The sequence below is a fragment of the Nomascus leucogenys genome, chromosome 16 (genome assembly GCF_006542625.1).
Source record: "Nomascus leucogenys isolate Asia chromosome 16, Asia_NLE_v1, whole genome shotgun sequence".
In the NCBI taxonomy this organism is placed as follows: domain Eukaryota; kingdom Metazoa; phylum Chordata; class Mammalia; order Primates; family Hylobatidae; genus Nomascus; species Nomascus leucogenys.
Window position 1 is genome coordinate 50038819 of NC_044396.1, and position 13939 is coordinate 50052757.

Genomic DNA, 13939 nt, shown 5'->3' on the forward strand with positions numbered 1-13939 from the left:
CTATAAAATATCAACTATTAAAAAATGCTAGAGGCTTGTCATATTTTCCATCTTGAAATATAGTATGACTTGTCTTAAAACATTAACATGCAATATTATAAAATTGAGTGCACCACGAAGGCAGTACTTTACACAAAGTATTAACTCACACTTCGTAACTATAATTAAAGGAACACTGGCAATGTAAGAACAAATTTTTCGTAATTTGTAAGAACATATACAAAGATAATTTAAAATGTTTCGCTCAAACAAAAAACATATGTCCTTAAAATACACATCCTTCTTTGAAGACAAATATATGTAAATAACATTAAATATAATTTCACTTTCTTAGTTAACTAGGCAAAAAATTGTCACGTACATGACATTTTAAAATCATTATCTGTAGTATTTAAAAGGAAAAATTAGAATTCCCTTTCTGCTTATATTCATCATGAAATCAGTATTCCTTTAAGTATGCTTCCCTGTTAATTCATGTAGAGCCACTCAAGCTAACACACGTCTTCTAGTTCATAGGGTTGAGAGTGCAATTAAATGAAACACGCAGCTAATTCCAAATCTCATGGAAGGTATTGCTTTCAACTTGCTTTACATGGTAATAAAGCAGTTAGCAAAAGCTCTGAATTTCATCTGTTTGTACTCTCATGAGGAAGTCATAAGGTAAGGTGTTTACAATGCCACATTTAAGCAGAAACAATGCCACATTTAAGCAGAAACAAAGAAAATGAAATATTTCTTTAATATAATAAAATGTGAAAGATGTTTTTGCTCATCAAAATCACGTAAAACTTACATAGCACAAATGGTATTCCAAATGAGCATTAGATTTGCAGTGCTCACTGAAAGTACTGTATCTTTCTAGGCTGTCTAATAAAATCTTGATTAACAAACAAAAACACCACAGAGGGTTTCTCCATTAATTGAATTTCCTGGTGATCAACCAGGAGATTCTTCAGTTCTTCCTTAGAAACCTTATTAAAGTCTTTTAAGAATACAGAATAGTATTCATTCAGGATCATGCTGAGTCTTCATTCTACTTCAATGCTGTTTGGATAGTAACATAGATACTGGCATTGCAAAAGTGTAAAATGCATGTGCAATGCTATCATGTCTTATTCTGAAAACTGCTTTTAAAAAATTCAGTCTTTAATGCTTAATTTGCTTCTCTAGATCAAGAAGTAAAATATTTTATTGTCCATTTGTTTCATCATTTATATAAAAATAAGATGGTGAAAATTGTTTTCGTCCCCAGAAATTATTCAGAAGGAATAGGAGGTTAAACCATTAAAAGTTCCTGATCTTAAAATATAAATCACAAAACCCTGTGAATCACATAGTAAATCTCATCTGTTCATATTTCACCAAAAAAAAACCTACAAACAATATGCCAAGCCCGTGAAATGATCACAAGAATATCACAGGCTTATAAAGAAAAACATGCAAATCCCCCATGCCTCTACCCACAAAGAATATGACTACTAACATATGAACAAGAATACCCACTGGCATATAAAGTCAGGCTGTAATATTAAGCTGTTAGTCTACAAATGGCTGACAGGCTTAATAACTTATTTATTATTATTATTTTTTGAGACAGAGTCTCACTCTGTCGCCCAGGCTGGAGTGCAAGGGTGCAATCTCAGCTCACTGCAACCTCTGCCTCCCGGGTTCAAGCGATTCTCCTGCCTCAGCCTCCTGAGTAGCTGGGATTACAGGTGCCCGCCACCAAGTCCAGCCAATTTTTGCATTATCAGTTGAGACGGGGTTTCCCCATATTGGTCAGGCTGGTCTCGAATTCCTGACCTCGTGATCCACCCGCCTCGACTTCCCAAAGTGCTGGGATTACAGGGGTGAGCCACCGCGCCCGGCCAATAATTTTTAATGAATTAAAATATCAAACACAGCAAATTCTATGTCAATGTAATGTAGAGTTCTACATTATACATCTAAGTTTTCATTTTGCTGAAAACTACACATTTGAATCACACTAGCTTTCACTGTGCTCTAAGACAGAGTGTCATGAGAGCTTTTGGAGAAATAAAAACAATTACTGAAGACTTCATCTTTTTTTCCCAAAAGTAATTCAAAAAAATCAAAGTAAGAAAGGTTTTAGGGAACAAGGTAAGATGTGTACATGTAAATTTAATATATACATCATAACAAATATAACGTGATATTTGTATAATATATACATTCTTAATTTAAGGACTGTTACAAAGCTTTGATAACATGAAAAGATAATGACTTAAAATTATAGGCTTGAAGCAGAAAATTCTTTGATGAAATCTTGATAAAACTACTTATAACCTAAGTTGCACCCAAGCAAGACCCAAAAGCCATAATGTTTAGCATTAGTAGCAATATTAACATTCCCAGAAAATGTCATGCATTTTCAAACATTAAACTTGATTCACTCAAGGCTAATTTGAAAAAATGAAAATACCTTTAGCCTTAGTTTTTCTCTTGGATAACCCACTGGGTCCTTCTGTTGATATTTATAAGATGAAAATAGGTTATAAACAGAAAATTTAAGGGAATTCAAAAATAAGTGTCTATTAAATAGGTAAAATCAATGCCACTATAAAACATGTTGTTACTTAAATTCATCATTAAAAAATACTCCAATATCTCTCTTATTTGTCACTTTAAAGCTTTCCTTTCACTGTCTTTAACAGATAAATGTACTATAATCGGCTTATGATTTAGCCAACTTCACAATTTGGCTTAGATCTTTAAGAATTGTTGGCATTAGAAATACTTAATTGCCACTGGAAACGGCATTTTCTTCTCAGTGGTAGACTTCCACTTGGGTCACAGATGATCAATTAAAAGTACTAGAGTGAAGGACCAAGGACCTTACTTCACTACTCAATCACATTTGCCATCCAAAAAAGGATAGCATATTTTGATAGAGTTCATCTTTACTGTTTGAACAATCACTGCTCTTCCACCAGTTCACATTGTCTTTTAAAAAATTATACGAGCAAGTAAAAATGACAGTATTATGTACATACGTTTTACATTTTCACTCTAAAAACTTTGCAATAGCTTTCTATTTCCTCTCTTGGAAAATGAAAGTTCTAATAATAGATTTATTTTTGAGTGTCTAACAATATACCTCTCTTATTCCAACCAGGCTGTACTTAGCATCCCAATGAACTGATCTTCCCAATTCTCTCTCTCAGTCACATAAAGGCTGGTTTATGCTATGTACTGGCAAACTGTAAAGTTCCATTCCAAGTTGCCAATCCATTTCTTAGGCACATTAGGGTTGGAGGTGCAAGGTTTAGTGTTCATCTCCTCAGGAAGGGTGGCCTTTAGCCTGACACTAAAGAACGAAGGTCTAAGGTGTGGTCACAAGAAAGTCCCCAAAGCCATCTGACATTTTTCCAGCTGTAAACTGTAAAACCCACTTTGTATGTTTCTCAAAACTTCTACTTTCAGTATGAGATGTTTGTACTATTATATTGTTCAAATCTCCCCTTTCACTATTGGTAGCAATTTGTATCTATCAATTGAGCTCATCCATTTGAGAATGGTAATTTATTTTGGTTGAAATACCAATATTCTTCAAAAATGTATTAGTATCTCTTACCATTGACAACGTAAAAATGGAAACAAGTGACTATGGTTATATTTGTCCACTTACATGAAATACATAGATAACCATAACCAGTACTTATTCCCATATGTTTAAAAATTATTCGTCCCAGACAAAACTTCTTTCCTAACCTCTGTCAAAACAGTGTATCACCCAGTAATAATGAGTGCTATTTCCAGTCACTCTCCACTAAAGTTTATTTCAGAATAAAATATCAAAACTATTCTTGTAATACCCACTTTTAAATGAGTAGTATCTAATGTGTAAAACACATTAGCATAAAACACTAAAATATACTTCTAGTACCACTGTGTTCCCCTCCTGACTCCTGCATGTTCTCCCACAGCAGATCCAGATCTTCCTATTAAAAAGTAGAGTGAGGAAACCCAGACTTCCCTCTCCCTACCCCCACTGTTATGATCTACGTAAAAAGAGCTATATGGATGAAAAGACTAGAGTTAACTTTTGTCATGAATAAACCAAAATATTAGATTAGCATCAGATTAGTGAAACATATAAAAATAAACAGTGCTGTGCTTTATTTTGAACTTTTTTGGTTTGGGTATAAATCCTTACAGTGATACAAATGAACACATGAACAAAGTGCAATGCACGATATAAAACTCCAAAGGATCATCTTATGCTTTTCTGAACTTAAAAATATAGCCAATAATTTTTCAATATTTTTGACATAACAAGGACCAAGCTAATAATTTAAACAATTATTACATTCTGTTTCTGAAGAAAAGCATATAGACATGAAAAAAGTATACCACCAAAAACAGTTAACAAAGGAGTCCCTAGGTAACAATGAAACAAAAAGAGAGTAAAGAAAAAAAAATTTTTTTTTTTTTGTATCCCGGAACTTAAAAGAAAATGAAATTAAATTTTTTAAAAAAGGAAATGTGTTGTTGTTTTTTTTAAAGTGAAATGATCAGTGTTAGGAAGGAAGGCATGAACAAAGGTTTAGGATGAGGGCACTATTTTGTTATGTTAGTTACTAAATATCCTCTAAGGTTCTTCAGAATACAGTTTTACAAGCAGTAGAGAAGGCAGTCATGCCACAATGATGAGAAAACATAGGTGGAAGGAAAGGTGACCAAAAATCTAAGGTGCTCACATCAGCCTTCCTCATTTCCTTAGAAGAAAACTGATCATATATGGAATTTCCCTAGATTCTGAGGGGGACAGAAAAGGAAAAAGTTTGAAGAATTTTATCCGGGTTTTGTTTTGAAGGTCGAGGAAGCGCAGGCACGTCTGTAAGGAAAGAAGCTAAGTTCATAACAGGAGAGAGGTGATGAGGTCAGGAGGAGGTACAGGCTCAAGGGAAAGGGCTAGCTTTGGAAACCAGAGGACGCAGTGTCTGAAAAAACGATGAGTGAAGGAGAGAAGAAACAATAGCTCAAAAAAAATCCTGAGATAGTAATGTTGTAAAGGGAAGAGAGAAGAAAATAATGGAATGAAGCCACACTAGATTATCTTAGCAAAGCAGAAAGCAAAATCATCTCTACAGAGGAATAAAATCACCCTGGAAGAAGGAAGGCTGTGGAAAAGTTTAGAATGACTGCTAACAAGGGAAACTGTTGGAGCAGCATGCCCCCGACAGAGGCTCAGTACAGGTAACTTTATAGCCGATTTTTTTTTCCCCAGCAACAATGGGAAATACAGTAACGGAGAAAGGGGTGAGTGGTAATCCAAGATTAGTGACAGCACGTAGAGGGGAAAAAATATTAGTTTGTGGGCATTAGAGAAGTGGACTTAAGGGAAAACCACAAGGCAGGTATGAAAGGCCCACCCTTCTATTCTTCCTAATTCTTGACAGAATTAAATTCTTATCATTTGTAACTATGGTTGATGTAGATTCTCCCTACAGTGCCAAAATGCCACAAGCATGCCCTACTTTTCCCCTTTTCTGTCTTTACTACCATAGCTAATGTCTAGGGAATAAAAGGGAACATTCCACTAATCAATAAAATTCATGACAACACAAAGGCTCTTCAAAAACAGTTTCCAAGTAGTATGAAGAAAATTCTATCAATTCGAGCAAAAATGGAAACATCTTGGTATTTCTTAATCCATTCAGACAAAAGTTGTTTTTAATTAATAGAATATATTCTAATTTAAGAAATAAAGCAGCATTAGGATGTGCTTAAAATACATGCTGAAAAACAACTGCCATGCTATTTACTTTCTTTTCATCCTTTTATACTTCCTTTGATGTAAGTATTTAAAGTGATGATAGTTAATAGCTCTGGCAACTAATTAGGAATTCTTATACAGAAATTAGAAAAAAGGTCTTACATTCTTCCCTTAGAACATAAGAGAGTTCCTAAAGGAAATTTATGCCATTTTGGCAACTGCCTCAGGCCACTATTCCACATTTTCAAAATCAAATGTTCTCTATGAAATTAAAGTGTTTGAACCATTAAGCCAATGGATAGATCTGTGGTTACACCACATGCAATAGACATGATTTTAGAAGACTGGCTGCATTACCGATACACAAGCAGCTACTTCAGACTTTCGGACAGCTCTAGAATTCGTCTGGATATCACTTCATACTCAGGTCATTTCAGCCACTCTCACCATTTCTGGTGAGACCTGTGAGTTACTTTGAGCCTTCTCATCTTCCTCTGTCCCATACTGGAACATCATAATCATTTCAACACTGACTACATATAGCAAAAAGAGGCCCTAAACGTCTGAGTAACCATCCTGTTAGCGAGGCAGACTGTTCCTCTAGAATGGATGTCTACTCTTAGTAAAATGCATGTCAGGACACTACACCAATTTCTTTTTTATTTTTAAATAGATGTAATAATACAGTACAGATTAAAAAAAGAAGAAGAAAAAGCTACAAACCCACCGACCCTCTACAATAAGTGGGGAACGGAGGATCAGAACATAAGAAAACTGAAAGACTAACTAAGCAGAAAGGGATTACATCCAGAGACAGAGAAAAAAAGGTAAAATGCAGATTCAAATACAAATTGGAGATTGGAAAGGTTACCTGAAGACTTTTGTTAGCATAGGTTAGTTTGTTATAGAAACTCAAAATGTCATTTCTATTGCAAAAAATATGTCCAATAATTTTACCACTTCTTTAAACCAGTTTTTTTTTTTTAAAAAAAAACAACTCAGTATTTTATTATGCAAGGAGTAACTCCTCATCCATCAGGACCCACACCAGCATATGACATTATTCATATGATATTAATGAATATCACATGCAGGGCTTAGCATTGAAGGGGAATTCAAATAAAACCGAAGATCTGGTTCCTAGTTTCAAGGGGTCCACAAACTACTTAATATCTAACTCCTAAGTATTACAGGGTCATCTCAACAAGTAACAAAGGCAGTGAATTCTGCACACTGGTTCCATCATTTAACTTATGAAAATAAAGTCTGGGTCACTGAGTTTCTTTGTATTCCAAATATGCATTGTGATCAAAGATTCCACAGCCAAATCACAGAAAATTTCTTGTATGTTTTATAGACTTAAGGAGCTAGCCCAGCGGATTATTTAGAAAGGGTCATGGAGCATCAATTCCCAAAAAGTAAACTGCCAGGTGACCAAATTAAGAATAACTGGCTGTGCTAGATCTAATTTTTTGATAATTCTCCGAAGTCACAAACATCAGGGTAGACAAACAATCTGTTCTATCTAACTAAATAAAAACAATTCAAACAGAAAATAGCCCTTCTTTTATGTCTGGATACAGCTCTATAAGACAGGGAGGTAATTTCTAGAATAAAGAAAGAATCAAGGACAAGATGAAAAAGCATGACAGCCCACTATTCCATATGTCCTCAGCGCCGAGGCGTCTGCAGGATCTCCAGGGCAGCAGGCTGACAGCCAGGCCTCAGGACTGGGTAAAATTGGCACCCAGAAGACACTTCCCCAACTGACTTATACCCACCACTCATGTCTCAAAGCAAGGCAGGCTGAAGGAAGCTAAAGGACTGAAAAGAATCCCCAGAGTGCTGCTGTCTTGTTTTCGTGCCAAACTCCAGAGAACCCAGCACCTTTGCAATCGGACAAATGTCAGCGCATCCGAAGAAGCCAGAACAGTGACTCTGAGGAGACAACACTATATCTCAACACGGAGCCTGTTCCACAGAGTTTCTTTGGTTGCTCAAAACTGAAAAGGTAAAGTAAATACAGTATAACTTAAAATTCCATAACTATATAAATATTCAAATTAACAGGATACGATTTTGCCTTAATTTAGTTCTTAAGTTTAAAAGACATGAGGTAGGAAAAGACTTATATTATGAAACAAAGTTAGAAAATACACGCTTAGAAAATTAAGAATTTTAACAATACATAATAAATCAAACTAAGGTGAAGTAATTTTGATCAGTTTCGAGATACTTTATAGCGCAGTTCTGCAAATACCTTTATTTTATCTCACACACACACACAAGCCTTAGGCACAAGTTGACGGAAGTCACAGAAGTCAGGGGTTCGTCAGCTACCTGGCTGTCACCTTCATCAGAGGCTTTCAGAGGAACTAATGAGAGGTGGTACAAAATAAGTAGCACATTTTTATCCCACATTCTTGTTTTTCACTCACAAAAATAAAGCATAATTAATTTCTGTACATAAAATATGCATTAGTATGGCAAATAAAGCCTGATAAAAAGTTAATAATTTCAAACATTTTTAACACCAAATTTAATTATTTACTTCTTATGAATTAATCGAATATCTTCTAGTGTTAGTAATAACGACACGTTAACAAATAAAATTGCTTTAAAAAGTATATCCCGGAAATTTGGCTGGGTGAATTTCATTGAGTGGGGCTGAAGATTCCTTTAGAATTTAAACCTAATAAACTTTGATATTTCATAGTACCCAAGTATAAAAGCAGAAGACACAATAAATACAAAGACTGAATAAATTTTCAGAAGGAACATTACTGAATGATACTCATTTGTTGCAGAACATACTACTAAGTGACAGCTTAACTGAAGTCCTTCAATATTTGAAAACAGAAGCTTTAACAGACTATCTTCTGCATTAACAGAATAAAATATATTTGCCCATTAGTGTGGGCAAGACAAACTAGAACTTTAATAGTCACTTAAACTTTAAGACATTATTGTCCAGTGTGTATATCCACATCCAAAAGTAGCTACAGAATGTTTGCTTTTTAATAAGATTAGCAAATTGGACAGTATTCGCTGACACAGGTAAATAGTGGGCAGAGGGGATGGATGTCCCGTGCTGACTTGAGGCTGCTACTTTCAGGCTATTATGACAGCCTACAAGAGTAATTTCTAACAATTTAAATTTGTCATAGTCCCCTCAGAATAAATGGATGAATGATACACTTATTGAAAGTAATTTGATTAGATATAGAAGACAAGAAATATTTGAAAAGTAGAAATTATAGTTAAACAAAATGTGAAGAAGTGCAAGCATTTTCAAATTTTTAGCTCTCTGACTAACACTAAGCAAAATCTTAGAGAAGCTGGAGGAGATTTAAAACCATGGAACATCACTCCTTCAAAAAGTAACATCCCTTTCCTTATCTTCCTTATCCCTAGAAGAGCTTTGCTTGAGGGGAAACTGATGAAATCTCATTTTCAGAAATGCATTTTGTATATAGCTGCTACAACTGTTTTTGTTACTATTGAAGCAAACTCATTTTTAAAGAAATTGATTCAAATATGTTTTTAAGGTTTTCTAATGGGAAAAGTTTACTGCCCTAAATGGAATTACCACTTCAATAAGTTTATAATTCTAAAAATCACATTATATCTAAGCCAAAATCAATATCCAATTAATAAGTTAATGAAGGAAAAAATGGAAAAAGACTTATTTAGGATGAATAATTTTAATATGTACAACATTAAGATACATATTCACATGTTCCCTCTTGTGTGATATGCCTACTTTAAAAAAAAATACAAATTACTTTCTCTGGATGTATATTTGGAAATAAAATTTAAAATAAATTTTGCTTTCATAGACAGAAATATGTCATGCTACTATCTGAAAACAGTAAGTTAACTTACTCTAAGGCAAAAACATGGAGTTATTTTTAAATTATTTTAAAAGCACCATTAACACAGAATTTTACATAGAAATTTGTATGAACCTATCTGACAAACCTAAACAAATTACAATAAAAAATATCAGCTTAGTAAAGAACCATCATTTTATACATCAGTCATGTTAAAGAACAGAGAAGCACTTAACTTAAAAATCATGCCAGAAATATTTTTATAATGAAATCCATTAGAATCATCGTAATTAATAGTGTGTTAGAAAGACAAGCATCAAGGGTTAACCACAACACAATTTGCTGTTAAGTGTTCAAATTTAGTTCAGTGAATACATGAGTTGAAACTAAACGATACAGAAACCAATTATACCACCAAGAACATCATTTTCAGTGTACTTTGTAGCTGACTACAAGAATGAGGAGTACCATTTTCTTCAATAGAAGTTGGGGGAGCTGAGCGAGCAAGGGACTAGCTAGTAGCTGTACTGGGCAAGATCACATGGTTGACTTGCACGGTAAGATCACAACCGCCCCACTGCACATTAAGCCCTGCATAAGCCAAGGAAAGAAAAGAAAAAGGAGGCTGCTTCAGGTGTTCATTAGCCAATGACTTCAGTCCCTGAATCAAGGTTACTGGTTATGTAAATCCAATATGACACAAGTCTTTCCCTGAACCCCTTCATTCTGTGACGTACCATCAACACCATCTGCGGTTTCACTTTCTTCTTCTTCTTCTTCTAGCATTTCAAAAGGAGTCATTATATCATAGAGAAATGAGAGGAAACCATAAAACCAATCTGAACTTTCCTCTGCTAAAATATTAAGGACTTCCTCAAGAGAATCAATATTTTCATTACTGCCATCTTTGGTCAGGCCTACATAAGAATAAAGGAAGAGAGAGAGAAAATAAGGAGAGCAGTTAGGTGGAAAAAAGAAGTGGAGGAAGGGTGATCTCAAAAGCGACGTGCATCAAGGTCAGAGAGGTTTACAGAAACGGTATTTGGAAAATAAAGAAGTCCATTAAAATGCACACCTTACAATCAACTCTCAATCAAATGTCAAAAGAAGGCCACAATTTGACCAATCCTCACCACTCCTACCATCCCCTACCCAGGTTTATCTTTCTCTCATTAAAGTGTTGAGTTGACAGACAAAATTTTATCGTCAAAAATCAATAGACAGTAATAGAAAATCAGTTGACAGTAAAAGGAAAAGTGAGTAAAAGCAGTATCAGGGAAAAAAAGATATATACTCTGACAACCTCCAGATTTGCTCATTTACCAACCAGATTTTATCGAGAGTTGATTATACACACATTCATTCATTTGTTCATTCAAACTAGAAAGGCTTATTTCCTCAAACTTCTCCCCTCCCCCCACCACCACCCCACTTAAGACTTGGAGTTAACTTAGGAAATTCTGGAGTTAATATAATTAGCAGTATTACCATTTATAGCATCCATGGATGGGCAAAAATACACTGAAATTATGTAACTCAGATAATTTTAACACTTAAATTTTAACACTATTAAATGTGGTAGCTCTATAAAACTCTGGCAACTGACTCATGGTCCTGTAATTCTGGCCAATGACAAGAGTCAGCTATTAATAATAATTCACTTTGCCTACCAATATGAAATGTGATCAAGGCCTTAGCTGGTCACTTGCAATAGGAACATTCCAAATTCTTCTCCCCATGGGCCTGTGAAATTAGCTTCTATTGCTAAGACCCCTTACAACTAAGTATTGGACCCCAAACAGGCCCTTAGGATAGAAATAAATCAAAGTATATATTGTTTTCATCATTTGTTTTTTTCCTGTGAAGAACTGGCTCTGGGTAGCAGAGGTTTCTTAGCTCCAGTAGGTATCAGAATCTGCCAGTACTACCAAGCTGTATATCAAGCCCATAATTCTGCGGAGGAATAATAGGGTGGGGTGTTCTGACTGTAAGAAATGTGAACATCCATGACCACTGAGCTTTTCTGGTTGCAACCACCTAATTCAGTCATTTAAGGCTTTGGCAACACACAATTTCTCCATGTAGTATAACAACTAGCAATCAAGATAGGCAGATAAAAGATAAGACGACAACTAATTTAAAAGTTTTAAAGATTACAGTGAATTTTCTCTGCTTTACTCAAAAGAACTATATTATGTCATTGTTCATGTTTTTGGTAGGAAAAACGCAAATTGCAGTTGGTATTTAAATTACTTTCTGACAAGCCTAGAATGTTTTCACTGAATTTAGCAGTAGACAAATGCTGTGAACAAAGATCTATAATCCCAACTAAGTCCCTGTGGGAATAACACTGTTTCTTCTTCCTGCCTTAAAACACTATAGCTGCATATTTAGTATAAACATCTTTATTTTTCTCCATTTGCCAATATATTATAAGTACTTCCAAGTTTTATATATAAGATATAAAACTTTTCCATCCTTCAGTATGACAGGTGAACATATGCAACAAATATGCAAAAGCATTTGAACAAAACTGTTTACCCAGCCAAGCAACCTTCCTGTGGTTCTCAAGACAAAAGTACTAGTCCAAAGAGAAAAATGCATATTCTCGGCATGTGATTCCTTCTGAACCTCTAAGAACAGGGCTCAACCAAAGGGAATGCCTTTGGCTTGGCAAGGTCTGGTCTTCTCCTCCCATCAGCTCACTCATTCATCTATCAGTCTACAAATGTTTTTCCAGGAGGTAGCAAGTGCTGACTGGCTTCCCTTTTGCTTTCCAGCCATACCTGATAGGATGCCAGCTCGGTGCTAGCCATAGGACAAAAGGACAACCACATGATCCTTAGGTGGTGTCACTCTAAGGATTTAGTCCTTGCGTCATTTAGTTCTCGGGTCATTTTCCTGTTTATTTTATTTGGAAAATAAGTTTTTAAAGAAAATATTTTCAAACAAGGTAGTTTTCAATAATCTGAACTACAACCAAAGATACCTATATTTTAGTTAATTTGGCCACAAAAATAAGAAGCTATGTAAATGAAGAAAAATGGGCTTAGTACACTTTTAAAGAATCAGAAGGGCCTTGGCCAGAAATAATCAAATAATAAAATTAATGATGGTTAGGGGTCTTGATTTACTCACATATATTTAATTCTATTTCACAAGAAAAGCCAAATCCTAAAATTGAGTGAAATGTACCATGTAAATGTGTATACTTCCCCAAATTTATAAGATTTAGATATATGCAGACTTAAGAATCTAGAAAAAAAAACGTATGAAATAAATGCAAAATCTATGAAAGTTTAACATATCTCAATTATTACTATACCTGCGATGCCGACAGCTCCTCTAATCTCTGATTTCCTAACTTCCTCCCTCCCCTTGGATTTCCTGGGCCTTAATCTAAAACCTAAACCTTTAAAGTTTAAACTTTACCGTTAAGCTCCCTCTCCAGTGAGAATGTACCTTGGAAGTCTGGCTTCATTTTGGGTATATGGCTCACTGTAGTGCTCCCCCCATAACCTCTACCTGACCACAAAGTACCCATTAAAGCCTCTGTACTACCAACAATTTCACCAGGCTGTCTTTGCAGTAACCTTCCAGGAACAGAGGCACCATTAAACTACAATAATCTCACAAACCAGAAAAGAACTTTAGTCATAAAACTCAATTCAAGTTAAGGTTGCATTTCAGGCAGAGAACTCAAACACTATGAAATAAGATTAGAAGTGATAAGTAAGCCTAACATTTCACCTTTGGTTTGTTTCATCTGTACTGAAGCCACAAGCCAACTGCAAACTAGTACAGGAAGAGTAAAAAAGTATTTATGTGGCTTTATCTGATCTGTCTTTATGCATTTATTAGTAAAGTTACCAAAATAAACCTTGATATTCACCAAATTTAGTTCCACCTCCAAGTGTATAATTCTTATAAATGGCACAATTTATGAGTTTCTCACACTATGCCTGCAAACAGCAATATTCAGTTACAATTAATTAGCTTCTTAATGGTAGGTTGAAAACCTTAAAGGGGATGACCTTTTGAAATCTCAAATACACTAAAAATCAAGTTAAGGTAATAGTTTGCTATAGAAATCAGTGTGTTATATCAAAGAAATACCACGTTTTAATTTCTAATGGTTGACATTTCCTGACAGACCACATAGCTGGTTTTAAGCAAAAACAAACAAAAATCAATAAAATACAGTAGATGAGAGTAGTATTATTTCTAAAAATGAGGGAACTTGGCCCACATTTTATTTTACCTTTAAAATAAAAAGCTTTGCTATTCAGAATTTGTCATTTAAAGTAATATAATGAAGTAATAAACCATTTATAGGCAAGCAAATTAACATCATTCTGATAAGTTC

The 13939-nt window shown here is 34.7% G+C and overlaps 1 protein-coding gene across 4 annotated transcripts in view; it reads right to left on the reverse strand.

Annotated features, from left to right (window-relative positions):
* ASPH (aspartate beta-hydroxylase) overlaps positions 1-13939 on the reverse strand; it is a 218742-nt gene that overhangs the window by 159905 nt on the left and 44898 nt on the right. For 2 of the 4 annotated variants that reach the window (XM_004090780.3, XM_003256031.3), the window contains one exon: positions 2444-2485. The exons of 1 other annotated variant lie outside the window; for it this stretch is intronic. In XM_004090780.3, the coding sequence (XP_004090828.1) occupies positions 2444-2485 (42 nt within the window). Of the gene's footprint in view, positions 1-2443; positions 2486-9428; positions 10491-13939 lie in introns of those variants that run through there. One more of the 4 variants, XM_003256030.4, reaches the window with a different exon arrangement.